Raw genomic sequence first — 27,162 nt, 5'->3', positions numbered from 1 at the left:
TTACTCAGGAACTTTGTGCTGCCCAACCATGGCGGTGCTTCTTACAGGCCACTGCCACCGAATCATCAACACACAATCATCTTTAGGCAGAAAATTCCTCTCTGGTTTCAACTCTCTCCTCACTACCACCATTTCCTTTTGTCTTCTTCCCCAATTTCTTGAGACCTGCCTGCAGCAGCTAGAGTTTTTTTTCCCTTTTCAAGGTACAGCAATTGGATCCTTTCCAGCTAATTTTTGCTCCCCACCATTCCTCGAAATTTGTGATCACCACTAACCTCCATGTTTGCCCAAAATGACAGAGAACTTGGTGCTCACCTCCTAGCACGGCCTACGGCCCACTAGTCTGCCATGAGGACGACGCTCCTGGGCTTCAGTGACACTCTGTTCTCACTGCTTTCCACACTGCACCTCCTGTCTCTTCTCAGGCATCTTCAGAGACCCCCCTAATCCCTACACAGAGGGGATTTCGTTCCCAGAAGCCTCTTATCTTCTAACAAACTCTCCATGTGGTCCCTTCCAGCCCCATTCCTTTACCTTATAGACTCCTGATCTTTCTTATCTCCATTCCCAAGCTCAGTTCTGCCTTCATGTTCATATGACCATCACTTATATCACATTTATCATCGCTTTGATATCTAATCAGTACATCAACATAACATATCTAAGATCAAAACAGGGGGCTGGAGAGATGATTCAATGGCCCCAAGCATTTGTTCTTGCACAGTTCCCATGTTTGATTCCTAGAATCAATATGGAGGTTCATAAATGCACAGAACTTCAGTGTCAGGGAATAAGACACCGTTTTGGACCTCTCTGGGGTCCTGGATGCACGTGGTGCACAAATGTAGACTCGGGCACACACATACACACATAAACCCACACGACATGGGCAGAATCCCACCCAGGCTAGCACCACTGTGCTAAGTACTCCCTCGTTCCCGCCTCAGTTACCCTACAAGAATCCTAGCTCCTTTCTATTCCAACCGTGCCCCATTCTCTCTGCCGCAATTTGACTCCTCTCAAGTAGTTCTCAGCCCTTTAAAATGACTAATTGAACTATAAATGTTTTCCCAGACTTTTCCAGTCGCCTCTCATGTGCAAAACTAAAACCTGATCTTCTTGTAAGCCGTAAAGCTGTCATCTGAGCCCTGCCTCACCATCCAAGCTCATCTCTTCGTTACTGCAGCACTTACTCTTTCAGCAAAAAAATGAGTTCATTTTACAAGATAATTAAATTATCATATATAGACACATATATATAAATATATGTTAATAAGAAAATTGCCTCTGTGGACCTTCTGCTCCTCAAGCTAATCTCCACTCATAATCTCTGTTCCTGCCCCGCCCTCTGCCGCCACAGGGATCCACAGATTTCCGCACAGCTAACCTGCCTTGTCCTCCATCTACTTTTCATCCTCACGATCTAAATCCTTGTCTAACACAAGCAAATCAATGTTCACATATAAAATTGCCATGAATTTGGCCACAGGTTTCAGCTTAATAAACACACAGAGGGTAAAAGGGATGCGTGTCACTCACTTTTCGTTGTTTTACGGAGTCCAATTTTATGAGCCAATATGAAGCCACTTTTGTTTTATAATGCTTCCAGTTATCCATGATCTGTGGGGGAAAGACATTGACAGATTTAACCGAGAATGCTCACCAAGGCGGTAGGTAAATGTGCTAGCACCGAGTCTATTAATTTCTGCTGCGGAAACACCATTAGAGTACTTATAGTGGAATTCCTCCACTTGCACAAGGCAGAGGTTTTAAATCCAAAGCCTTTTCTTCCTTTTCACTAAGAATAGTATCACTCAATGAATATAAGCCAGAAATCTGTAGACACACATATTCTAGACAGAAATCCAGCCTATAGGGTTTTTATCTTGCTATGTTACCCACCTAGTAATAGAATATTAAATAATACATTAAAAGTCAGCCTATATCTAATTAGGATTCTACTAACCCATTCTCTGTATGACCTGTTTCACGGTAGCATTTCTCAACATATATTCTGGTAGCATATACTGTAGCAAACATTCAAGTCTGGAGCACAGTAGACAGGCAGCAAAGAATCTAATGTACAATATTAGTTATGTTTCATTAATTATATATGCCTGGTAATCTTCTTTATAATCATAATAGTCACAGATACTAGTTCTACTTTCTCTTCTTCTAATAAAAAATAACCTTAGCAGGTCTGCAGTGATAGCCCAGTGGCTAACAGCATTTGTTACTCTCGTAGAGGACCTGGGCTTGATTCCCAGCATCCACCTGGTGATGCATAAATGTAACTCTCGTTCTAGGGGAGTCAACACTTTCTTTGACCTCTGAGCATTGGCACACATGTGGTGCATGCAAAGTATCAAACAAATAAAATGAAAAAATTTTAAAAGAAAATGGCAGATCATAAAAACAAACAGAAAATGATGTATCTGGTGCAAAGTTACTGGTTTTCCTTAAAAATAAACACTGTCAAAATAAGTAACCGCTTATCCAGCTGGTGGCACAGTGCTGTGGGCAAAGGTGCCCACTGCCACGTGTGACAACGGGAATTAAGGCACTAGGACACGCATGGCAGTCGGAGACAACTGGCTCCCTGAAGTTGGTCTCCACATGTATGCCATGGCATGTGTCTGCTCACGCACATACAAACACTAAACAAAAAATAAGTAAGTGTAATTTAAAATTGTAAAACATATCAGCACAATGCCTGATACTCAACCTAAAGTTTCTTTTGTTGTAGCAAATAGCAGCTCCCCCACAGACAACATACCACTTTCGTGTTTGAAAAGTCTTTATCACCAAAAATGCAAAACATTTGGACACTTTATTATATTATCTAATAACAAAAATATGATGCTCTTATGGATCTTTACAACAAGAAATCTTTTTCTTGTTTTGTTATTATTTTCATACACTTGATTTATAAAGCAATGTGAATAGTAAAATGAGCCAGTGTAAACTGTGGTTGTTATTCTTCATATGGCCACTAGATGGTGCCTTGTCTTCTGGGAAAAAAAAAAACACAACCTACCCGACCCTACTCCAAACAGCGTTCTATAGCTGAAGAATGACCTAAGAATGGCCATTTAGAAAGCGTGTTGGGTGCAGGAAAGAAATGTACTTCTACCAAATCATTTCAGTAACCTTAGATTTTCTTTTCCAAGATAAGAAAATTTCAGAGGCTGAGCCTCTGAAACTGCCGTTTCCAAAGCCTCCACTGGGTGGCAAATGAAAATAACCCAGCCAGACTGTTCCAACACATGGTGTGCTAGGCATCACCTTTAAATCTTTCTGTCGTTTCCGAGCAGGGTGCTGCTATTATCCTCGCGTCTCTTTTCACCTTAGACTTCTTCAACTCAGTAAACTTTTCCATAGAAAAGTTTATCCTGATATTTCTCTGATCGTGAAGAACAGTTATTTGATGTTAATTATTCTCACTTGACAGCCTCATTAGATGACAAAATGTTCCTAATATCTAAAATAAAAGTTTCTGGGGCCTAAAGGGAATAGAATTACATTTCCTATGCAATTAAGTATAATTCGACAAGAAAACACATTTTTTGTTTCGATGCATGGGAGCCATGTGTCCATGCACATATGTGTGCAGTGCACATGCATGCTGGTGTGCGTACATGCTTGTGCATGAACATGCACACCTGTGGATGGCAGAGCTCAGTCTTGGTTGTCTGTCCTCCAGGGGGCAATTACCTTGGATTGTTAAGATCCAAACTCTCACTGGGAACTGGGGCTCACCACGTACCCTGGGGTAACTGCCATAGAATTACTGAAATCATCATGTCTCTGCCTTCCACATCCCAGGGCTGAGACTACAGGTGCATGTCATATGCCAGGCTCCAACGTAAGTGTTGGGGATCCAACTCAAGACCTCATGCTTGCCCCGCAAGCATTTTGCCAGCAGATCCTGTCTCCCGGTCCCAGGGAACACATGCTCAGGCTTGCTGGATACTCACATCTTCTATCATCAGCTCAGACTCTGCATCCGACTTCCCTGGAAAGCGGATCCTCATGTCCTTCAGCACAAACAAGGTCTGGCTCGTGAGGTCATCCTCCTGTTCTTTTGTTTTCAATTGCCGCAAAGACTCATTCTTAAATTTGAAAGAATACAGAGATGTGGAGGGGGGGGGTCTTACTTCACTGTGCCAGTATCATTTAAAATATATTTCTAGGTAAAAATTATGTGCTTTTAAATTTTAAATGGACATTTGTGAATTTTTAGCATCAAATTGGTTATTATTAGCAAGGATATATTTTATATTTCCTCCTGGTTGCATTTTACCATGCTCAAGGTATAAATATTAAATATGAGTATTTTTAAAGGACTTTCTAGTCTCTTTCACTTACTGCAAATTCTTGGTTTATAAAATAAAATCAGTCATTGTTATAAAATGAATGAAATTGCTTGATTTCCTGAGTTTTACCCTGGGAGACATCAGTGTTAGTGAAACAAAGACATTAACTAAATCTCTGGTCTAGCTCCAGGAAAACATAATAGACCCACAGACTACCTCAGCTGTAAGTTTCTGTAGTTTATGCTGAAAAGGGGATACGACATGTTAATTTAGTATGCAGAAAGCATTCTGAACAGCATTGTAACCAGACTCTATAAATATAATTTATCAGTTTTTAAACTACTGATCTAGTATTTTAAGAGTTATTTTCCATACAATAAATGTGCTTGTGTCTACAGATGCCAATAAAACACTGCAAAACCATGCATTTCCTCGGATGATTGCCAACAGCATTATCCTCCTGTATCAGGAAATGGAAAATAAAGCAATGCTTCTTTCTACACATCCTTGAGGTCTGTGATATGCTGGGGTCTACGATACGTGAACGATACAATTTCCAAAGGTCAGGAGTCAAAATGCAGAAGAAATCAGGGGTTCCACTCATCATCTGCTCAACCAATCCCTTTGCCACCTACATTCTGAGTACAGTGTTTTCTGCAACCTTGAAAGGGCACAACCGATCAATAGCTTACCACCAGAGAGTGGGAGCTGGAAGAGCTGGTATCGGTACTGTTAGGCAGGTGTCTCGTGTAGGAGGAAGCACGGTTTAAGGAATGTGACCGAGAGGCTGAAGTTGGTCGTGCTAACGGTATCACTTGTTGAGAAGAAAAGGGGCGCACATCCCCGTTGGAAGGTAAGTGAGCAGAGATGGACCGAGGGCAGCTGACGGAACGCCTCATGGAATCTATCGGTGATGGAGAAGCGGTGCTGTTAGTACACTTTCCTCCCTATTCGGTCACCATAGACTAATGATTAGACCAGGCGGTGGCTGGATAACAAGGGTCAAACCCTAGACGCCATCACAAGAGGGGAAATTTGGAATTAATTCTTCAATTTGAACAGCGCACATGGTACAAAACAGTTCTGGCATAGGAAGAACGGTTGCACCGGGGAATGCTGCAGACAGGACTTCAGTTCTAAGTTCTTAATGTGAGAAGCATTCGAGAAACAAGGAAGGGGATGCACACTCATGAGGCACTTGTGAGCCAGACATCCTCCAAGGTCCTGCTTAATGTTATGCTTTATGGAAACCTCTGCAAGGGGTGTGTGTGTGTGTGTGTGTGTCTGTGTGTGTGTTCATGTATGTTGAGTGCAGGAACATACAAGCCACGGCACACAAAAAGAGTTCAGTTTTCAGTTCCCGCCTTCAGCCTGTTTTGAGACAAGGTCTTCTCACCATCATCACTCACAGCTGTGGACACAAGAGTAGCTGTCACCAGAGGACAGGGATTCTTCTGGCTTCACCCCTCCCCCGCATCTTGCCATAGGAACACAGAATTACAGACATGCGACTGAGCCTGGCATCACCTGGTTTCTGGGAACCCGCACTTAAGTCCTCACACTGACACAGTGATTATTTCACCCACTGCACCACCTCTCTAGCCAGGAGGGGAAATTTCTATTGTCTGTTTTTCCCAAAGGACCACAGCAAGATGGTGGCCAAGGTCAGCTGCCTAAAGTCCTCACCACTGAATGCTAACAGCCTCCACTTTCCTATAATGCCACCGTTATCTATTAGCCTTGGGTGGAAACTGGCTGTTAGAGTCTCTGTGTAGGTTGGAGAGTTTACATTTTGCAGCAAAGATCACAGGAAGAAGGAAAGGAGAACAGAGACAGGGTAAAGAGATAAGGTATAGAATCCAAGGCCAAGAATCAGAGTCACAGAACATAAGAATATTATGAAGAATATTTGAATGTAATTTAAATACAATAAACACGTAAAAAGAGCTGCAGCAAACTGGTGTATTCTTATTCTCTCTCTCTCTCTCTCTCTCTCTCTCTCTCTCTCTCTCTCTCTCTCTCTCTCTCACACACACACACACACACACACACACACACAAATAATTTCAACAGCAAAATATTTAAGTGAAGAAAAAAAATTAAGTCAAAGAACAGGACTGTTATCAGAATAAATATCTAATGAAGCCATCAACTATCTGCCCTTGTGCATTCTGGGAACACTGATGAACGTGAATTACATGGCCATGGTAAGCTGTGGCTCATGACCTGGAAAAAGATAATTGCTCAACACCGTCAGCGTTTTTATCTTTTCTTCTGCTCGTTTGTCCTGCAGAGCCTCCATTCTGAATTTGTTCTCTGTTTGGAGAATAGATCAGTCTTCATTAAGGAAATATTTTAATTAAACTCACATGAAGCCAGGTGGCATACCCAAATATCTCTCTTCATTGGCTGTTGAAAAGAATTCAAACTTCGTAAAGGTGATGGTTATGAATGGCAGATTTAGGGGTGCACTTCTAAAAGATACTGGGAACGTGTGGTAAAAGGAAAACTCTATATTCTGGAGAGCATAAAATACACGCTCATTCAAGTTTTAGGAGATGCTGTTTAAAAACAAAAAAAAAACATTGATGGCTGCAATTATTAACTTCCTTCTGTACCTGTGACCCAGCACTCTTTAACAGTCACTGTATAGGAACAGAAAACCGGCCAGTTTACCCTTAAAAAATATTAGTTACAAAGGTCACATATTTAACATACAACAATAATACAAAGGTCATGTCTTCAAAAAAAAATTCTAAACCATTTGCTCCAAGCTACACTGTAGGTCTACCATCTTTGTAAGCCTAAGGTAAGGATTGAGTAAGTAAAACCTGCTCATTGGTCAGAAGGAAATACCTTCTCAAATCAGCTCAGATTTTTGCTTTTCACCTACATACCTGGAAATTCAGACAAGAAAACTAGAGTAGTTTGATATACTGGTGGTAGATTAGGAAACATAGTTGTGACTTAACATCTATAAATTATGGGAGAAGAAAGTCTTTTATGTTATGTGTGAAGCTATAATAATACCCTAAGTCCATTGACTGCATAAGAAAGTGTTACTCTTGGTCTGGATTTTGTCCTTGGTCATCAGTTTATAGAGGATTTGTGATTATGAGACTCCTACTGTAAGATTAAAGAATGAATACGAAACAAAGTGAAGCCCTTGCTATAATCTCTGCCTAAATATACAGTAAGGATATAAATATGTAATTGCATTAGACTTACTTAAAATTTCTACATCAAAATGTGTTTTAATTCTGTCTCCTACTTTATGATACTCTATCTGACCAGGGCTCTTTAGACTATTGGCCCCAGAGCATAGAACAGTCCCAGAGTTGTAAAACTCTATGGAAATTTTCCTCTCCCTGACCCATAGCCCTCGTAGGTTCAAGCTATGAAATAATAGTCACATTAGCTAAGAGGCAAGCGATCTAAAACCCAACAAAATCTCAACATAAAAATGTCAGATTCTAGAATAAAAACTGAGTCATACCATCCAGAGACACACTTACGGGATCCTTAAGGAAAAGAAGGGAGGGAGTATAACTTACAATTGCTGATACTTGGAAAATTTCAGTCAATATGATGGAACACGGTACATTGTTTCCTATTCAAATATACAAACCTTCCTTGACAAGAGCAAGGGAACATGTATCTCTATGGAATACTTGGGGAGAAATAAAACCAAAGTGCTGTTTCTCCGAATTCTTCATGTTTTAGTTCTTCTTTCCTTGGGGCTCTTTGCTACAAGTCTCGAAGGCCAGTTTTAAAACACATTATCAGGCCCCTTATATACTAAACATTGCTGGGAATCAGATGTGCAAAGGCTCCAGCTATGTTTACTGCAATGCTGAGCTGGCTGCTTTGAAACCTTGGGACACTGTGTGCTATGCAAATGGCTGTCTGACATGGGTGTTAAGATAGTCCTAGTTCAGAAGTGGCAGCAAGAAGGTGTTGGTTTTTTTTTTTTTTAAGGAAAATGGAGATAATTAGGTTCTATATTTGAGGGTGAGTGCCACATCAAGAGGCCAGACCATGGATATCTGGGATTGAAGAAAGGAAAAGAACGAGAGTGAAAATAGAGGGAGAGAGAGAAGAGAGAAGTTGGTTGCTTTCCTAAATACCCATGATGTGCCCAAAGTCCTGATTGACTGCTTACCCAGGATGGAAGTGAGAAGGAGCAAAATTCAACTGCTTCAGAGCTAGGTGACAGCGCCAAACGAAGTAGAAAAAAGGTAGACACTGAAGCAGAGATGATGTGGCCCCCAACGAGAACTCATTCTGCCTAAAAGAGTTGTCACATGTTTCTAAAACCCATGCCACAACTGAGCATACAAACTATAGAAGATAGGAGGAAGGAGCCTTAGTCCCATCCAGTTACTACTTGTAAAGTCTGAGAGGGGACGGACTGGGCTCTGGCCAGGTAAAGAACACAAGGGGTAGAATACAGGTCCCCTCACACATGACAACACTTCTTTTGGCCCAAGGACTTTTTATTGAGTTCGAGAGTTTCAATTCTATAGCTCTTCGTGTATCAACGTAGGAGAGATTGACTTACTGGATTGTTGAATTAGTTTGCAGTGACTGGTGTGTTTAAGGTTATACGGGGCTTGTTCTCGTCTCTTCTGGCACAGTTCCTTTTCGTTCTCATCCAGTTCTGAACTGCTGCTGCTGCTGCTGTCATAGCTGCTCTCGCTGCTGTAGTAAGACTTCTGTTTCTTCATCACCTCCGCGCATTCTGGCATGCAACACAGGGGCTGAAACACAGTGACATGCCATGCATTTAGAATCCCCTGGATAGTCATTATTTTTAATCCCCCTCCCCCAACAATGCTCGCTGCCTATTGGTGAATATGGAAGTCTCTCTCTACTGCTTGGTACTTTTTAGCCAATAGAGCACACACTGCTGTGAAGTTTATTTAAATACTCCTTCTCCAATTATATGGCTCGGTCCTGATGAGGACAATGCTGTTTCTATATAACTGCAATTAAAAAGTATAGTTTCTGCAAACAAAGAACAAAAATATTTGATCGAAAAAATATAACTATCATAAGCCATAATCTGCCTTTGTTCACTCTACTTAGAGGTGCTGTGGGAACTCCTTCAGCCAATAATCTTTAAGATACCAGATACTATAAATGCAGCTGTAAAACGTGCCATGCATGTTCTCTCTCTCTCTCTCTCTCTCTCTCTCTCTCTCTCTCTCTCTCTCCCTCTGCTGAACAATTCAGTTCCTGTTCCCCATTCATGCAGAGGACTGTGATCTGTTGTGAGTCTACCCCTAAATAAAGAACCCCTTATTATACTCAGTTCTGAGCTAGGGTGGGACTACTTTATAGCATCCATCTACACAGAGAGATTAGGCATCAAGATCCATCCACTCAAAAGGGAGTGGGGGTGGGGAGGGAGAAGGACAGGCAAGAAGGACAAAAGAACTAAGAAAAGCCATTAGCAGATCATGCCTTCAAGCCAGGTGGTGCTGGCACAAGCCATGAACCCTAATACTCAGCAGATAGAGGCTTGCAGAGCTCTGTGAGTTTGAGGACAGCCTGGTCTACAAAAATAGTTCCAGGACAGCCAAAGAGGTTATACAGAGAAATCCTGTCTCGAAAAAAAAAAAAAAAAAAAAAGGTCATGTGATCATGCACTCAAACAGAGCCCAAGAATCTATCGGCTCAGATGATGTGCCGAAAGTAAGGCAGTGCTCACATGCTCTCACATGCCTAGCTCAAGGTTGATATTTATTTATTTAGAATCGAACCCAAGGCTGGTCTCATCGAGCTTTTCTGTATATTTGGGAAAATAACCATTTTACTCAATTTGTTATGGATGACTTGAGACCTTTCATAGAGAATTTCTAACTTTGACACAGTTTGGCCACAGTGGGTTAACTGCTTTGTCATCAGTGTGACATCTTACAACATGGCATATGAAAATCATTATGGTATGAAGCTTTTTGAACAGAGTGACTCTGCGCAGGTCTGATTAGCGTGGCGCTATGCCCTAATATTTTCAATAGGATCAATCTACCTCCACTCCTCGTGATAAATAAAGATACCAGGTGAAGGGACAGCAAGAGAGATGGGATGGCCTCAATTCAGAAAGTGTGTGCATGACAGTTCTGTAAATGAGTTATTTTAAGCCTGCTTGCTAAACACACCATACACCCCCTGTTCCTGCTGAGACAGGCTGCTGCAGTTGGAAACTAGTGGCTTTGTTGTTATTGTATATCATAATGAATTCTTTGGATGCCATGGGAGTTTACGGAAAGAAGCTATGTCCCTCCAGTGTGACCGTGTAGGATGAGAGGAGGAAGGGAGAAACATTCTAAGAAGCATCTAGAATACAAAGCAATCCAAAGCATGATGATGTAAAAGTTACAGCCTGTGCCAAAAAAAAAAAATGAAATACAACTAAAGCTGGAAAGGAGCTGAACACACTAGGTACCAACTTGTCTTTAAACATATGCTCTCCTTTTGATAGTCTAATATTTACAGAATACTAAAAATGTTCAAGCAGAAATACATAAAAACGTTTGCCAGTAGCACAGTCATCAAACACACTGACAACCTTGGCAAACATGAACCCCAGAGAAAAGATGTCTCTTCAGAAGTTTAGCATGCCCCGAGAGAACAGTGGCACGATCGGGTTTGCAGGATGCCTTCCTTCAAGCAGAACACAGCTTATGCTTTCTCAGACATTGGCTACATACTTTTTCAGCCCTATACAAAAAAGTCTCAGAGGAAGTGGACCGCCGAACCTTTGTGTTGCGCAAGCATACTGGTCAATCGATAAGTAAATAGGAGTCATAGCAATACAAACTCCCAGTAGAACTCCAAGATGGGATTTCGAAAGTGCAGTGACACAAATTGTGCTACTTAATTTTATTTACAGTTTAATTATGAAACCGAGAAGATATAAAAATACATCAATGTATAGCTATAAACAACTTATGGGTACCAACTTAAGAACATCACTACTGCTTTATGTGTTATTTGTGGCTAATTAACGTTCCTAAAATTTTTAAATAAGTAAGACGCTATTATTCATCCTAGCACAAAGTTAACAAAGGACATTTCAAAGTATTCTTCAACTAATGAAGACTTTGGTGACAGGTGTTCACCATGAAGCACTGTCCCTCTGAAATGGAAGCTCTCTTTAGACGTTTGGGTCACATTAGACACCCTGATGAAACTTAAATAAAAACTATAGATACTGTTCTACATTAATTGTGCTGTGCTCATCTACTTAGAAATGCTTCTGACTTTAACAACTAAATAATTAATTAAGGAATTACCCAATCCATTTCATTTCAGCAAATACACTGTTAACTCTTCCTGTTCACCTCAGATGACAGAAGTTGGAAAATACACAATGGGAGCTCTTCCCTGAGACCCATCACACTTTCCTTTGGATGGTAAGTCTAATATGAAGGAAAATATATGATGCCTCAGGGCCTTTGAAGTATGGACCTTATGTCCCCAGGTAGTCTCAAGCTGGCTTTGGCAAACTGTGGTGATTGTTATGCAAATCTTAGAAACTCCAGGGGTACAACTGGTTGGTGCAAGGTACCTATAAGATATTCAAAGCTTAAAAACTCCTCAAATGTTTCCGCAAGTGGAGTCATGATTCATAAGGGCATTCACTTTTCTAAATAATCTAAGTACACTGTCTCACAGGAATGTTCAGCTGAGAATAATGTCTAACATCTGAGGTCTTCACGCATGCACACCTTGCCAGGATCCCTTTGCATTATTTCCCATTCTCCCTCCTAAAGTCACAAACTCCCACACTTCCCTCATACCTGGTACAGCAGCATCACAACTACAGGGCTCTGTCTGGAATGTCCCTCCTCAACCACATGAGCAGGGCTCATTTTGCAGTTCAAATGGAAATGCTGCCAGGAAGCTGTCTTCTCTCAACCCTTGTCATTTACACTCTATTCAAACACTCACCTCTTACACCTTGCTTTGACAAATACCTATCTACTCTCCAGCTAGCTAATAAGGATCTTTTGAGCACATTCAACAGTTCTGACCAATAGATTTGGGGAACATGTGATGTGTTAGGCACTCTTAGGTGTTACAGATAAGCTGAAAATCCATTTCTCACCTTCAAGGTATTCACAATCTCACACAAATAACGACTCATCACAGAAGCTCTAAAATGGCATAACTTATGGGAAAGAGGTGGAGGAGGAGTTATGAAACTTAAGTCTACATGGTGGTACCAGGGCAAATTCACGGAGTATCATGGTGTAGCTTTGTTTGGAGGGAGTCTCAACTGATCTAGCAATGTATCGATGAGGGTTCTTTTCTCCACTATTTTACTAACAGGTATTAAAGCATGAAAGCCTAACAAACGTGTCTATGAATGCAGAGATGGCTTGAAAATGCCATAAATATAGATATAAATAGAGATAAAAAGCAACACACTAATAAATGTGTCTATGATTTGTCAAATTCAACTTCTTGCTTCCCTGCTGCTGAAGAATGTGTCATATATGAAACTGTAGAACATTACCACAAAACAGATGTGAAGTAAAGCAAACATCTGCCTCTCTTTGCCTACACAACAGCTTTTCCCATTCCTAAGTGCTGAATCTATCTTTATGGACACACTGTCAATATCACTGAGTCAGCAAAAGAAGAGCTCCCCAAGACAACACAGCATAGAGATCCTGATATCAGTGCTTATTATACACTGTTCACATGGCTATGCTGTGGAGCTGACCCAAATGTCAACAGCAGAGGAACAGACAAGGAAAATGTGGTCCACATACACAGTGAAATTATCAGCCATTAAGAAATCAAATTCAAGAGGCTGGAGAGATGGCTCAGAGGTTAAGAGCATTGCATGCTCTTCCAAAGGTCCTGAGTTCAATTCCCAGCAACCACATGGTGGCTCACAACCATCTGTAATGGGGTCTAGTGCCCTCTTCTGGCCTTCAGGCATACACACAGACAGAATATTGTATACATAATAAATTAATTAATTAATTAAAAAAGAAACCAAATTCGTGTCCTTTATAGAAAAACAGATGCAATTGGAGATAGCCCTACCAAGTGAACTAAGACAGTCACAGATAAATATTGCATATTTTCTCTCGGTTGTGGTTCCTGGATTTTATACAGATACATAAAACCATGCACACATATTTAATATGATAGTAAGAATAAAAGAGTTTAGGAAGACAAGGGAAACTAATAGCATGAGAGGAGGGCAAGGAAAGGGAGAGCCAGATCATGCTAAACTAAACATACAATGTGGACATGCACAGTACGGCAACTAGACAGATAAAAGGGGCTCCCTATTAGCAATGTGGACAAGCACTGTACAGGAATTAGATAAACAGACATAATGACTCCCCATTGATGTATCTCTAGAGTCACCATCTGCATTATCTATAATCCTATACATTTCTTTGTTAGTTATTTATCTGGGACTAGAAAAAAAGCCTGACTTTGAACTTGGAAGAGGGAAGTCCTCCTCACTCCAGCCTATCTGAGTCACTAAGCATCCATTAGCATTTGGCAAGGAACCAAAAATCTAAAGGCAGCCAAAGAAGGAACACCTGTGAGTGTGAGATAACACCATTTGCCTGGTTTTACCTTTACTGGACACAAAATTCCTGAAGTTCCTATGCATCATAGCTCTTACAGGAAATACCTAGGAGGAATGGCTTCCCCTTGTGACATGGACTTTGGCACTATGCAAGGCAGAGACATTTCACCTTTGGTCCTCGGATTCTGGCAGTTTTTCCCATCAGCTTTTCATCATCAATTTCACATTGTTCCAGGAGATCCAAAATATCTTCCTCCTTCAAAAACATGATTAGAATTGTGATCACTAAGCAAATATAGACCTTTTACAAGTTCATTAATCTCGTCCAGCTCATGTACAGTGATTATTCTAGAAGCTATGCAGTGGTAATTACTCGGACAAAAGAAGGAAATATAAAAGACAAACTCTCCAAGAAACTTATCAAAATCTGGTGATAAGCACAATACACAGCTAAGTCCATTGTGCAATCACCCTATGCAAGTAAGTCCTTTCCAGCATACTACAAAAATCCCAGAACCCCCAACTTTACTAAGTGAGTTCACTGAGCACTAAGATGTGTAAAAGTCCATGCTCATTTCCCAGACTTCATCCTATTAATCATTCCTATACTGATTAGTATAATTTAATATTAAAACTCGACCCATGAAAACTGGCCTGAGCATTTCATTTAGAAAGAATTTAACATTAGAATTTGGTTAATGGGAAACATTTAGTGAAGCTACTTAGAAACATTTGTTATTGCAAGAATATTTTGCAGCCTTAGGAAAGATTTTCCTTCTAGGACCATTACTGGTAGAGGAAATCTCTACGTACCCCAATAGCTTCCTCTTATGCTCCTCTAAATTTATTTTGAAGCCAAAGGTAAAAAAATATGAGACTATACACCACCACTGGAAGTTGAGCAAACCCGGACAACTGAATAATAAATCATCTCATTGTGTGATCCAGGCATGAACACTAACAAAACTATGGTCATATAACTGTGATTTAAACTTCAATATCCCCTTAAAGTTTACTGAAAAAAAAAACTAGAAATCACAGCTCATAATAGAAAAGTATTCCAATCTAGGAAAGATAGCTCTTAAAATGCAAAAGACTTGGCCTATGATCCTACAACAGAATATATGGACAGCATCATTACAAACTCAATATCAAGGAAGATTTTGTTCAGAAGAAACATAATAATGAAAAATATTTTCATCCTAAAAACTCCAGATGAGCTAATAGTCGCATATTTTAAAAGAGAAAGCTACAGATAAACAACGAGTAAAGAAATTAAATTCTCCAGATAGGGTTAGGTTCTTCCCTAGAGAGCAGAGAGGTCGCTTTCCACTTTGGGGTCCTCCGTCAAATCTTGGCAGAGGCTGCCATGGATAACTTCTACTGGGTAAAGTCTGTCACCTTTAGACATTATCAGGGTGATATATGAAGAGAGCCCACACAGAAATAGAGACCTTCAGCCAGCTCCCAGGTGAGCCAACATCTTATGTGACTTCCCAGACATGTGAGTGAGGTCACCTAGGCATGCTAGCCCCAGTTAAAGGCAGGCATGTCTTCCCTCACACAATTCATTCCAAAGAAAGATCAGGAACCATTCAGCTGTTACAAGTCAGGACCAAACAATAAGAAGCAAATAAATACAGAAGTTTGTTATGCTGCAATATATAACTAGTAGATCTTTCGTTAAGATAAAGGGATAAAGAAGGGGAGAAAGAAAGAGGGAGGAGAAAAGAGTAGAGAAAATGTACAAGGGAAAAGAAAAAATGAGAGAGATGGGAAGAGGATAAAGGAGAAGGATACAGAAGTAATGTAGGATGTCTTTGTGTACACTGTGAATATATGTTGCTTTTACTGATTGATGAATAAAGCTGCTTTGGCCCATAGCAGAGCAGAATATAGTCGGGCAGGAAATCCAAGCACAGGGACAGGTGAAGAGGGGCAGGGTCAAGAAAGACATCAACAGTAGCCAGAGGATTAAGATGCCAAAGCATTACCAATAAGCCCTGGGTCATCTGGTGATACACAGATTAATAGAAATGAGTAAATTTAAAAGTAAGAGCTAGCTAGTAAAAAGCCTGAGCCAATGGCCAAACATTTATAATTAATATTAAGCCTCTGAGTGATTATTTTATAAGCAGCTGTGGGACTGGGCAGGACACAGAAAATTTCCAGCTAAAAAGAATAGAGATAAGGGGAAATGAAACAGATAAATTAAATGAAAGAGAGATGTGAGGGAGCATTTTATTTTTTAAAGATTTCTTAGACAGGGCCTTACTCTGTAGCCCAAGCTGCTCTTAAACTCAACATGCCATCTAAGCAATCCTTCTGCCTCAGTTTCCCAATTGTTAGGACCTCATGCCTGTGTTTAATTACGTGCTCTCATTTGCCAAGTCTATGTAGCATCAAGACAAACTACTGCAGTGTTGACTATAATTTAAACCAGAGTGTCCCAAGTCATTGGGTTACTGCAATGCATTTCTTTATCTAGTTTCAGACATAAATCTATATTAGAAGAGATATTATAGTATAATGAAATTACAATGCAATATCAGAATTATCTGCTCAAAGTTTATCCTGGTATGTATCTTATTTATGAAGTTCCTTGGTTTTCTCTGAAATGTAACCACCTCAAAGAAAATTGTTTCTAAATGTGTGGCTAGGGTGGCACCCAATCTGTATGTGTGTGTGTGTGTGTGTGTGTGTGTGTGTGTGTGTGTGTGTAAATGTGTGTATTTGTATGAGTACATGTATGTATGTGCATTTGTGTATGCCTGTGTATGTCTATGTATATGTGTGTATGGAGTGTTTGTGTATGTCTATGTATATGTGTGTATAAAGTGTTTGTGTGTATGTGTATCTGAGTTCACATGTATGTATGTATTTGTATGGGTGCATGCAAACACACATGTGTGTATATGTATACAGAAGTCAGTGGAAGCTCTCTACTCTATCACTCTGCCTTATTTTCTTGAGACAGGGTCTCTCCCTGAACCTGAACCAGGTTGGCAGACAGCAAGGCAAAGGATCTTCGTATCTCTGCTCCTGAAAGCATGTGTGGTGACAACTGGCTTTGTACAGGGTATAGAGCATTTGGAGTCAGGCCGTCATGCTTAGACAACAGCGATCCTACCTACTGAGTCCGTTCCTTACCCTCCCACGCCCGTTCTTTACTAAAGACATAATGTTTGACTTGTTTTTCTCTCTATGCAAACCGTCACCCTCTTACCCTCATCTTTTTCAGAGGATTGTTTAGTTCTCGCTGGAACGAAGCTGCTCGTCCTGACAGGAAGGTCTGGAAGGCAACAGCCAGCAAACTTTCATACTTTTCGAGCAGTGTTTTATCTTCAGGAGGATAAATTCTCCTACAAAAAGAAAATCAGAGAAACCCATTCCCTTAAAAGAATCCAACACAATTCAACAGTTAAAAATCAGCTGTTTAGAAAACCATTGCCCTCCCTGCTCCAAGCTAAGAAGGTGCTAGAAACAAACAAGAATGATTAAGGGGGAGTCACAAATATCCATCTGGTATACCAGTTGGCATTTACATAGAGGCATACACTGAATGTTTCACAGTGCTACAAGGTATAGCATAGCGTCCGGCTGAAAAGAATGCTTGAAGAACAGGTTTTGGGCAGTTGGTGAAATACTGAACTTGGAGAGGAGTGTGCTGACGACCTGGGATAATGCTGAAGGTATCAGGGGTGTGCTGAGTATGTTTGAGGAGAGCGTACTGAGGACCTGGTGTTGGCGTGTATTGACGCTATGCAATTACAGATATTCATCTAAATGATCTTTTGGGGCAAGGAAATGAAAACAGGGTAGATGCTGAGTGGGAAAACTATTTTAGCCTCTCTTTGCAACTGTGGAAGTGTTAATGTCAGGAAAGAACATCTAACAGAAGGATAGGAAAATCCACACCCCTCCCCCACCCTTTGCTGAATTCTGAGGAGGCAATGTCAGCTGGGAGGATGGAACTTTCTAAGAACATGAGGATACCTTTCCCTGCTTCCCAGAGGAATACTGTGAATACCCCCACACCCTTGTCTCCCACCGCCATCCAAACACTTCAAGCACTATCTTACTTTGCCTGGTTGTTAAGCAATTAGGCTTACGACGAAGTACAGCAATCACATAAAAACTATCAGGAAGAATACAAGAACACCCGGATTCTGACTTTCTTAAAATACCTACAGTAACAGTTGGTTAAAAACCTCCCTTGGCAGAGCAGAGCTTGCTGGCAAAAGCTTCCCCAGTTAAAGCTGTCTACTTACAGCCCCCTTTCTTATGAAACATAGTGAGTGAAACGCTGTAGCTAACAACAACAACAACAAAAAAGCACTCATAATGAAAAAACCCACTGCTCAGACACCTCTTCTATCTCTAAAACAAACAAAAAATATAACAAATGTGGGGACGTGGGCTGCATGCCCATTGTGTGAAGGTGTATTGCTGTGGTGGGTGTGATAAAAAGCTGGACAGCCAATAGCTAGGCAGGGGTATGGGTGGGATTTCCCACGAGAAAGGAAGAGGAGAAGAAATCTAGGTGTGCAAGAGATGCCAGGAGACACCGAGAGAAAACAGGGGTTCAAGTGGAAGAGAGGTAAGCCCACATGATTAAAATAAAAATTACTATAAATGGGTTAACTAGGTTATAAGAACTAATAAGGAAGAAGCCTAAGCTATAGGCCAAGCTTTCATAATTAATAAGAAGTCTCCGTGTCATTACTTGTGAACTAGTGGCCCGAAGAAAAACCCAACTACACACAAACAAACGGCAAGAATTACCTGTAATTCCCCATATGTCGGTTTTCGTGTTCTTCTCGCGAGACCTGCTTTCGTACTTGAACGAGTCTCTCTTTCTAAAAGGGAACAGATTCATGGATAAAGTGTGATGAGTCACGCAGCTCAAACTGTGGGGATGTTGTTAAAAGTTCACACCAGGCTGGGGTGTGTGTAGCTGGGTGGCAGAGCACGCGCCTCTCCGGGGTTCACTATGCGCCACAGTGCCGTCAGAATAAAAATAAGCCAATACAACACGCCCCGCCCGCCCCGTACCAACTCTTCTTTCCGCCTCTCCAGCTGATGCCTCTGCTGTTCCCAGTCTGAGGAGCCCGGGGAAAGCCTTCTGATTGGATTCTGACCGTACAGCCTCTTTTGAGCCTCGGCTTTTTGTTTGGCCATGTTTTTCCTCTTATCACTGGTCCTGAAATGTGAAGAACAAGACCATAGCTTTCACTGTAGAAAACTTCCAACACTGTCCCTTTGAGGAGAGCATGTCGAAGCAGGAACGAAGTTATTAAGCTTATATCTTCTCACACATTCTCTTCCTCTGTCAAGAAAGAGGACTCTGGAAGGTAGTGCTTCTGAAAATAACTAGAAATAAGGAAATCCTACATGTCTTGAAGAGTCCAAGGGACCTGGTTTCATATTCCGCCCTAAAAACACAACATCTATAGTCTTTGGTAAAATAACAGCTGGATCTGTCTCCCCATCTCTTCAACTTAATCAACACTAACTTTATCCTCAGTGTGTTCTAAGACTTCGTCTATGTATGAACACACGTGCCTCTCTTCCATTTACCAACTTGCTGCATGTACGCTCTCAGCTATACTGACCGCTCTCCAATGCATTTCCAATCAGGGCTGAAATCCTAGTAACTGTTACCATTTCAAAACTGACTTCACCCTTCTTATCTTTTTGCTTAATTGTGATCATTTAGCAACAGCCCTCCCGTTTTCACACGAGAAGTTGTGCTCTGGGATTATTTGCCTCAGTACCACCCGGTCCCCCTTTTCTCTCTCGTCCCTTCCATGTGGAGGAGTCTTAAGTCTGAGGTCTGTCTTTGCCACCACAGTTGCAACAGCGTAGAATCCTGGAGAAATTGAAAAGACAAGTAAACACTACCCTTAGCCACACAGAAATAACAAAACAAACAAACCAGAGCCCTCATCCTTAATCTTACACACCTCCACATCTTCTGTTGTCATTACTCTGACATGGATGCTGACCCAATGCTACCTGCTCAGTTTCCAGCCGGAAGAAGGAAACGGGTTACTTAAGCCACAAAGTGCTCCACTGAATTCATTAGAGATTGCATTCAAATGTCAGGCCAAGACTTTAACAAGCTCTCCCTTAACACAGCCAGCGTGACAGCTCACAACAGAGTGCTAGAGAACACTCATCTTCTTTCACGATGTGGAGGCTTAAAGGGCTCGAGGGGTTCAAGGTTGAAACAGAAGGGATAATTTGAGAGAAATCAATAAAACACACTGATAAAATTGAAAGTCATCCAGTAGGGCTGGTGGTTTGAGTAAATGCAAGAAACTCAGCTGACACTAAGGGTTTCTGCTCATTGGAGAGCTTCAGGTATAACTTCAAGCAGCAAAGGAGGCAGGAGCCCTAGAAGGGCCTGGTCATATCAGCCTGTGTGAAGTCGCACCCTGGGCAATGAATACAGAATGCAGGGGCTTACAAGTAGGAGGGAGAGAGGGAGAGAGAGAGAGAGAGAGAGAGAGAGAGAGAGAGAGAGAGAGAGAGACATGGATGCTATCTTCCTAGCAAACATGAAGTATGAGTGTGTGGGTCACAGAAACTGGAGTGAGTCAATGCTGAGGAATGTTTTGAAAGACTCGATGGATGTAAGGTGAGGAGGGAAACAGACTTCTGATGTTCACAACTAGGTGGCTAAGAATATCGTTGTTGCAATGATGACTACAAGTCCGGCTGGGTGTGTTCAGTGGAAATGAAATGCCTGAGATAGCTAATAATAATAATAATAATAATAATAATAATAATAATAATAATAACCTAGTTTTTCTAGAATGATCACTTATACATAGCATTAAAGAGAAAAGGAAAAATAAGAGAGGAGAAAGAATAAAGACCAAACAATAAAAGGGAAAGAGAGAGGGACACGAGGAGAAAGGATTTTTTATTTTTCTTTTTAGTGGTGTGGCCTTTTGGTTAGAAAAAAAAAAAGCACACAGCCAAGTAGTAAAGTACCACTGGCAGAAGCCCAGAACATCAGAGTGTCTCTATCAGATACGGTTCTGCGGAGAGTAGGGGAGGAACTGTCTCCAAGGAAACCACCAGGTCTGCACAGGTGTTGTCGCCCAGCTTTTGCTTCATCTTATAAATAATAACATTGTCAAAGGCAATTTGGGGAGAAGCTTGGGATTTCTGCTCCTGCTAGAACAGTAGACAAAGCCACTTCCTTTTTCTAACTCTTATCTGCAGGTTTTATCAGCACTTCCTTTTTCTAACTCTTATCTGCAGGTTTTATCAGCAGACCTAGCAAGCAAAAAGCCCCGGACTCTGCTACAGCACTCAGTCACAGGTCCGGCCACACCAGTGCTATCAGTGCAGCCCTGGAAACATGGGTAAGATAATAATGATATTTCCGTTAGAATATTCTTTTCACATTTGGGTTTTAGAAATCCTGTCAATATAAAGTCACAGCTTCATTTCTACAAATAAAGGCACAAAATACCACTAATGGCTCTTAGCATGTACTTCACAGACCACAGGCCAGAAGTCTGCTTTTCACTTAGCATTTGAATCAACAGGTTTTTTTTTTCCTTCACTTGCACCTGCACCATGACCTAAGACTAAGACGTTCTGTTTCACACTTCTTGACTCCTTTCCGCACACATGATTTTGAGGGTCTCCAGGGGCTTTCTCTAACTTTTGCTTTATATGTGTTGTGTCCTGTACTAGTTATGGTAATTGTAAGAACAAATTTCCTTAGTTCCACCCAAGTAATTTTCCAGACTAAGAGGCTTCCTCTACCCTTGCCTTCCAACTCAAATTACATTCATTACTCTATACACTAGACATATCTCCGAAAAGACATACCATGGATGCAGGACCCATTCTCTTTTTGGAGCTGATAATCTAGCCAAAATGGGAGATAGGATATCATGTAAACCAGCATTAAGGTATAACGTGATAGAAAAGATGGTGACATTAAAAAGAAAGAAAAGTTAGGCTTAAGCTATGCTGTATGGTGTCTGTCCCCAGAGGACCATGTGCCAGAAGCTTGCTCTCCAACCGTTAGGGTTTCTATTGCTGTGAAGAGACGCCATGACTATGGCAACCCTTATAAAGGAAAACATTTAACTGGAGCAGCTGACTTACAGTTCAGAGGTTCAGTCCATTATCATCATGGCAGGGAGCATGGTGGTGGTTACCTCTTGATCAGAAGGCAACAGGAAGTGAATTGTCTGTCAGACTGAGGAAAGCTTGAGCAGAGGAGACTTCAAAGCCCGCCCCCACAGTGACACACTTCCTCCAACCAGGCCACATCTACTTCAACAAGGCCACGTCTCCTGATAGTGCAAATCCTTCAGGATTATGGGGGCCGATGACATTCAAACTACCACACCAACCGAGCATACCAAGAGTTAACATCAGACTACCACATTCAGGAACAGATCAGAGTGTTTCCTGGAAGGCTAGGCTAGTTCTCCCCATCAACTGGGTCTGAGTTGATTGAGACGTGGGGGCGGACTACACTGCTGTGAAAGCTGGCCGCTCATAAAGTACCAGCCTACCAGCCTCCGCCTCTCTCCCCATCTCACGCGCTCTTTAGCATGCTCTCTTTCCTCCTTGTTTCCCATCACGGGAAGACGCAGCATGAGACTCTCCTGACATATGATGCAATATGGGGGAACTTAAAGGCCACACTAAATGAAAACTGCCAATCATAAAAGGAAGAACCATATATTCCTACCCCAATTACTACCAAGCACTTGGACCTCATTTTACTGAAAGTATTGATCTTCACTTGGGCCTGCTGGACCTGCGCTTGCAGAGAAGTGCTAAGACTACACGGCAGCCATGGATTTGGCAAGATTCACTGATTTAAATCAAAGGGAAAAGTGAAGGCTTGCTTCAACTAACTGACGAGTGGTTTGCCATTAGCTAGCAGAGAGCTGTGGATACTTCCCTTCCCTGTCACTATCTCTGGTTCCTTTCCACACACATTGTCCTGTGAGTCCATCCCGGGCTCTCTCTCCCTTGCTGCATGTGTGCCATGCACTGGCAGCACAGAGACCGGGAATCCTATCACTCTGTTCCTCGGTGCACTGGTCATTTTGAATGTGTGGCTCTTCAGGGTACATAAGAAAATTCTACCTGTTTGTTATAATAGCAAACTCCATGTAAATCCACACGCTTATATTTAATATCTGTGAGCTGTAAATACACATTATTATAAGCAGGAGGAAAAATAACTCAAGATAAACATGACTGAAGGGAAAACACCTCAGCTCTGGTCATATTGAATCTAAGTGGGAGATACGCTATCCATTCATTCAGTTCACTTGTTTATGCATTCACTTGCTTGCTATTTAATACATAGTTATGATTACAGACTAGGCCAAAAATCATCAGCATTCGCCATCAAGAGATAATGCCAAATGGATGGTCTGTGCTCCAGTGAGGGCCAAAGTCACCAAAAAGCATCTCAAGCTGTATGTTCCTTCGTATATACACAGTTCGTGGATTCTGGGGTCATGCACACAAGAATGAGTAAAACTGACATAAAGAGAAACAAGGCAGGAACCCAATGGGGGACATGGCAGGCAGTGAACGGGGGATTAAAGAGGATCGCAAGGATCCAGGCTCCATGAACTCCTACAAGTGTCAGAGAGGCAGAGAGGACCAATGTCCAGGACGGAAGAATATTAAATGCTCAGGTCTGTGACCATGAGTTTGTCCTAAGTAGGAAATGAGGGTTTCATGTGAGCTAATCTAATTCACACACATTTGAGCCCTGGGGGCTCATGGGACTGGGGATGTCTTCTTTGGATTCTGTTTTTTATAACTGTAGTAGAAGACGCTCAGTGGATGGAAAAACTCTGCCCAAGAACCTTGGCTCAACACAGCCGGGGTCTTCTCTGACTACAGGCGAAATAATTATCTTTTGTTCCACTTATGAGGCCTGAGATGGCCACATATGACAGTTTCCTCTGAAGATCTCAAGCCTCATGCTTCAAAACATTGTCTGAAACTGAGATCAGACACTGCATTCTCCTAAGGGCAAGCAGTAGTTCGGTCCCCTCTGCATGAGCTTCTACGGTCACGGTCCCTGGGACGGATCTTCCTGATCGACAGGCTCTTCTGAGTTTCCTCAAGGTGAAAAGCAAACAGGTTTGAAGTGGACTTGGACGTGTGGATAGAGGGATGTCATGAGCAGACTACTGCAGTAAGATCTGTGAAGAACTCTTAAGACCGCAAGGAGCATACATCAAATCAGAAAGCCATGCCCAGGAAAAACATCACAGACTACGAAGGAAGAGACAAAGTTATAAACCATGTCCTGAGTACACGCTAATGCCACCAAAATATTACAGGGTGTAAGGATTAACTCTGGTCAAAATGTAGAGTTTTATAATAAAATATGGTATGTACATTATAGAAAGCAAGGAAAATCATTCACTCCAACTAGAAAGCAGAACAAACCACCAGTGAGATACGGCGGGGGACAGAAAATAATGAGACCATCAGCCAAGCTATCACAGCTTGGAGCAAACACAGAAATATTAAGATATAAGAGTTATATAGTTGTGTTTGGGGAAGCTTAGCCTTGGTATTTAGCAATAAAACCCTGTTTGGGTTCCTGAGAAGAAAGACAAATAATGAAAGAGAAAAGCTGCTCCTGGTAGTCTCAGGGAAAACAGAGAACTCTGGAATCATAGAGCAATTCTACCCACACCAAAGTTAAGCCCGTAATGCTGAATACGAGGCAAGAACTCCCCTATTGTTCCCCATCTAAGTCGCTATGGTATGCATAGCACAGAACCAGTCACAAAAACACACACGTGCCACGGCAACCTCCGTGGTTGAAGAGAGAAGAAAAGTGTGTGACGCACACGTGCACTAAGTATTAAAACTGTGCTATGTCCTGTGGAGAACACGGAGATAGATAAGGGAGAAGCTCCATTCTCACATTGTTAGAAATTTCTTGCTCCTTAAATTATAGATAAACCTCCCCTCTGAAACAATTGAAAATATCCACAGTTGATTGGCGAATCAATATCATAGTCTGGATAGCCTTAAGCTAAACACAAGGTTCTATTGTAATAGAAAACCACGGAAAAATACGCACTATCATCTAAAATCACACAGTGGGTAGGCTAAAGAGCAGCTGAAAAACTAAAGCCTGCAGACATGTGCACCTTTCACCATGCAGCAGGAGCCGTGTGGAAACGTCAAATCAGACTTCAGTGCCCATGTCCTTTCTTCATGATGTTTTTCCCACACAAGTAAGATCTCAAGGACTACGGCTAAATGCTTGAAAATAGTTTAAATAAGAAAATTCCTTGAATTATTCCATAATTCTTTGGGAGTTCTTGAGTGATGATAAAAATAAAAGGGGCATAAAAGCCCCAGTTGATCTCCAGGGCCCTCTAATCGAGGTTGGGCATGCGCCGTAGAGCAGTTAAGTTAAATATCTTTTTTCTTTTTTTCCTTGATCAAACAGGTGTGTTGTATGTGCTCCAAACTGGCTTAAAACTCGCAGTCCTCCTGCCTTCCCTAATAAATGCCTTCCCTAAGGAGTCAGGAGCCTTTCCTGCAGGGCAGCATCTCAGACACCGGAATCCGTGACGTGTTCACTTCCAGCACCCTTCCCCGCCCCGCCAAGTCTCCTCTCGCGTCTTTCTTCCCACTGTGTCTGTCTTCCCCAGTGGCAGCCACCTCATTGAACAAGGCCTCTTTTCTATCTCCACAGAAGATAGAGCAGGAAGGTTAACGAAGGTAGGAAATCTATGTTTAAGGCTTCCTGAGAGACTCTGGGTGCCTAACTTCCCCCGCAACGAGAGAACGGTAAACTAGAGGGTCTCCTACCATACCTAGCGAGCAATCCAACCAACCGTGTACACCACAGAAACTTCTGTGATGAACAAACAGCAGCTGCGGCGGGTGCACAGCACCATATGGGGGAACGACGGCAGCGGGAAAAGGGAAATGGAAAGGTCTTGTGTTTGTTTTTTAACAATGTGAATTTGCAGAATGGAATGAAGAAGGTTTAAATGTTAAACACAAAAATATAAAGATTCACGACGCAAAGCCAGTTTCATGTGCAAATGCTTTATCAGTGCCAAAGGTAGGGGGCGCCAGTGAGTTGGGAAAGGCTCACCTCTTGTTTGGGGGACCCCAGCAAATGGGGAAAAGGCTTACCTGATGTTCAGTAGCTTCAGCGCATTTAGCAGAACTCCCCTTTTCACATCATAATCTATTTTCTGATCAGTTCCAAAACTTGGGGCTCGATTAATCTGAAATTTACGGAGAAAACAATGAGTTTGGTTGAATGTCGGGAGGTCAATGCGTGATTCAGTCATGTTTACTAACTGATGATGATTTCCAACTATCAGTCTCAGAGCTCTATGTGGAAGATGCTCCAATCATCACTGCCACGCCTGGTTTTCTATCACCCTATGGCAAAGATCTGCAGAAAAACATCTCCAAGCACCACCTCCTCCATCTACAGCGGCGGTTTCTTAACCAGTGCATCACGACCCCTTTGGAGCCAAACGACCCTTTCACCAGGGTCACCTAAGACCATTAGAAAACACAGATGAGATCTATAACAGTAGCAAAATTACAGTTATAAAGTAGCAACAAAATAATTTTGTGGTGGTGGGGGTCACCACAACATGAAGAACTGTATTAAAAGGTCACAACATTAAGAAGGTTGAGAACCACAGCCCTAGTGGCTTAGGGATTGCTGCCGGCATTACCTGGCCACTCCAACCTACCGATCCATATCACTGAGCCTTAAAAAAAAGTAAGTTATCTTGAGTGCTGGGAAGACCCATAGTAGATATATTTCTGACATAGTGACAGATGCTCATACATGTCTGCTTAACATACAGGAACATACATATGTGTCTGCTTAGCATACAGAAACATTCAGTCAATTCCAGCCTTTCACCACCTAAGGGCTTCCTGCTGAGTTCTATTGCTTCCTAAAATATAAATTTGGTTTCCTCTACCTGGCTCAACAGTGACTCATTAACTTTCACCTCAGAAGGCATTGATTCAACCGCTTGGAAGACATTCCTAACAATAGGAACAGGCTGAGCTCAATTTTCCCTCCTGAGAATCTTCTTTTTTTTAATTTATTTATTTATTAAAGATTTCTGCCTCTTCCCCGCCACCGCCTCCCATTTTCCTCCCCCTCCCCCGATCAAGTCCCCCTCCCTCATCAGCTCGAAGAGCCATCAGGGTTCCCTGACCTGTGGGAAGTCCAAGGACCGCCCACCTCCATCCAGG

The 27,162-nt window shown here is 41.8% G+C and overlaps 1 protein-coding gene across 1 annotated transcript in view; it reads right to left on the bottom strand.

Annotated features, from left to right (window-relative positions):
• Ttll7 (tubulin tyrosine ligase like 7) overlaps positions 1-27,162 on the bottom strand; it is a 118,096-nt gene that overhangs the window by 33,912 nt on the left and 57,022 nt on the right. Inside the window, exons 11-19 of the mRNA XM_026784191.1 lie at positions 26,068-26,162; positions 18,940-19,087; positions 18,670-18,743; positions 17,111-17,246; positions 14,054-14,140; positions 8,878-9,076; positions 5,009-5,220; positions 3,978-4,112; positions 1,540-1,620 (exon numbers count right to left, since the gene is read on the bottom strand). Of these exons, the coding sequence (XP_026639992.1) occupies positions 1,540-1,620; positions 3,978-4,112; positions 5,009-5,220; positions 8,878-9,076; positions 14,054-14,140; positions 17,111-17,246; positions 18,670-18,743; positions 18,940-19,087; positions 26,068-26,162 (1,167 nt within the window). The remainder of the gene's footprint in view (positions 1-1,539; positions 1,621-3,977; positions 4,113-5,008; positions 5,221-8,877; positions 9,077-14,053; positions 14,141-17,110; positions 17,247-18,669; positions 18,744-18,939; positions 19,088-26,067; positions 26,163-27,162) is intronic.

Source organism: Microtus ochrogaster, chromosome 21 (assembly GCF_000317375.1).
Source record: "Microtus ochrogaster isolate Prairie Vole_2 chromosome 21, MicOch1.0, whole genome shotgun sequence".
Lineage (NCBI taxonomy): Eukaryota > Metazoa > Chordata > Mammalia > Rodentia > Cricetidae > Microtus > Microtus ochrogaster.
This window is presented reverse-complemented; position numbering and strand designations above follow the sequence as displayed.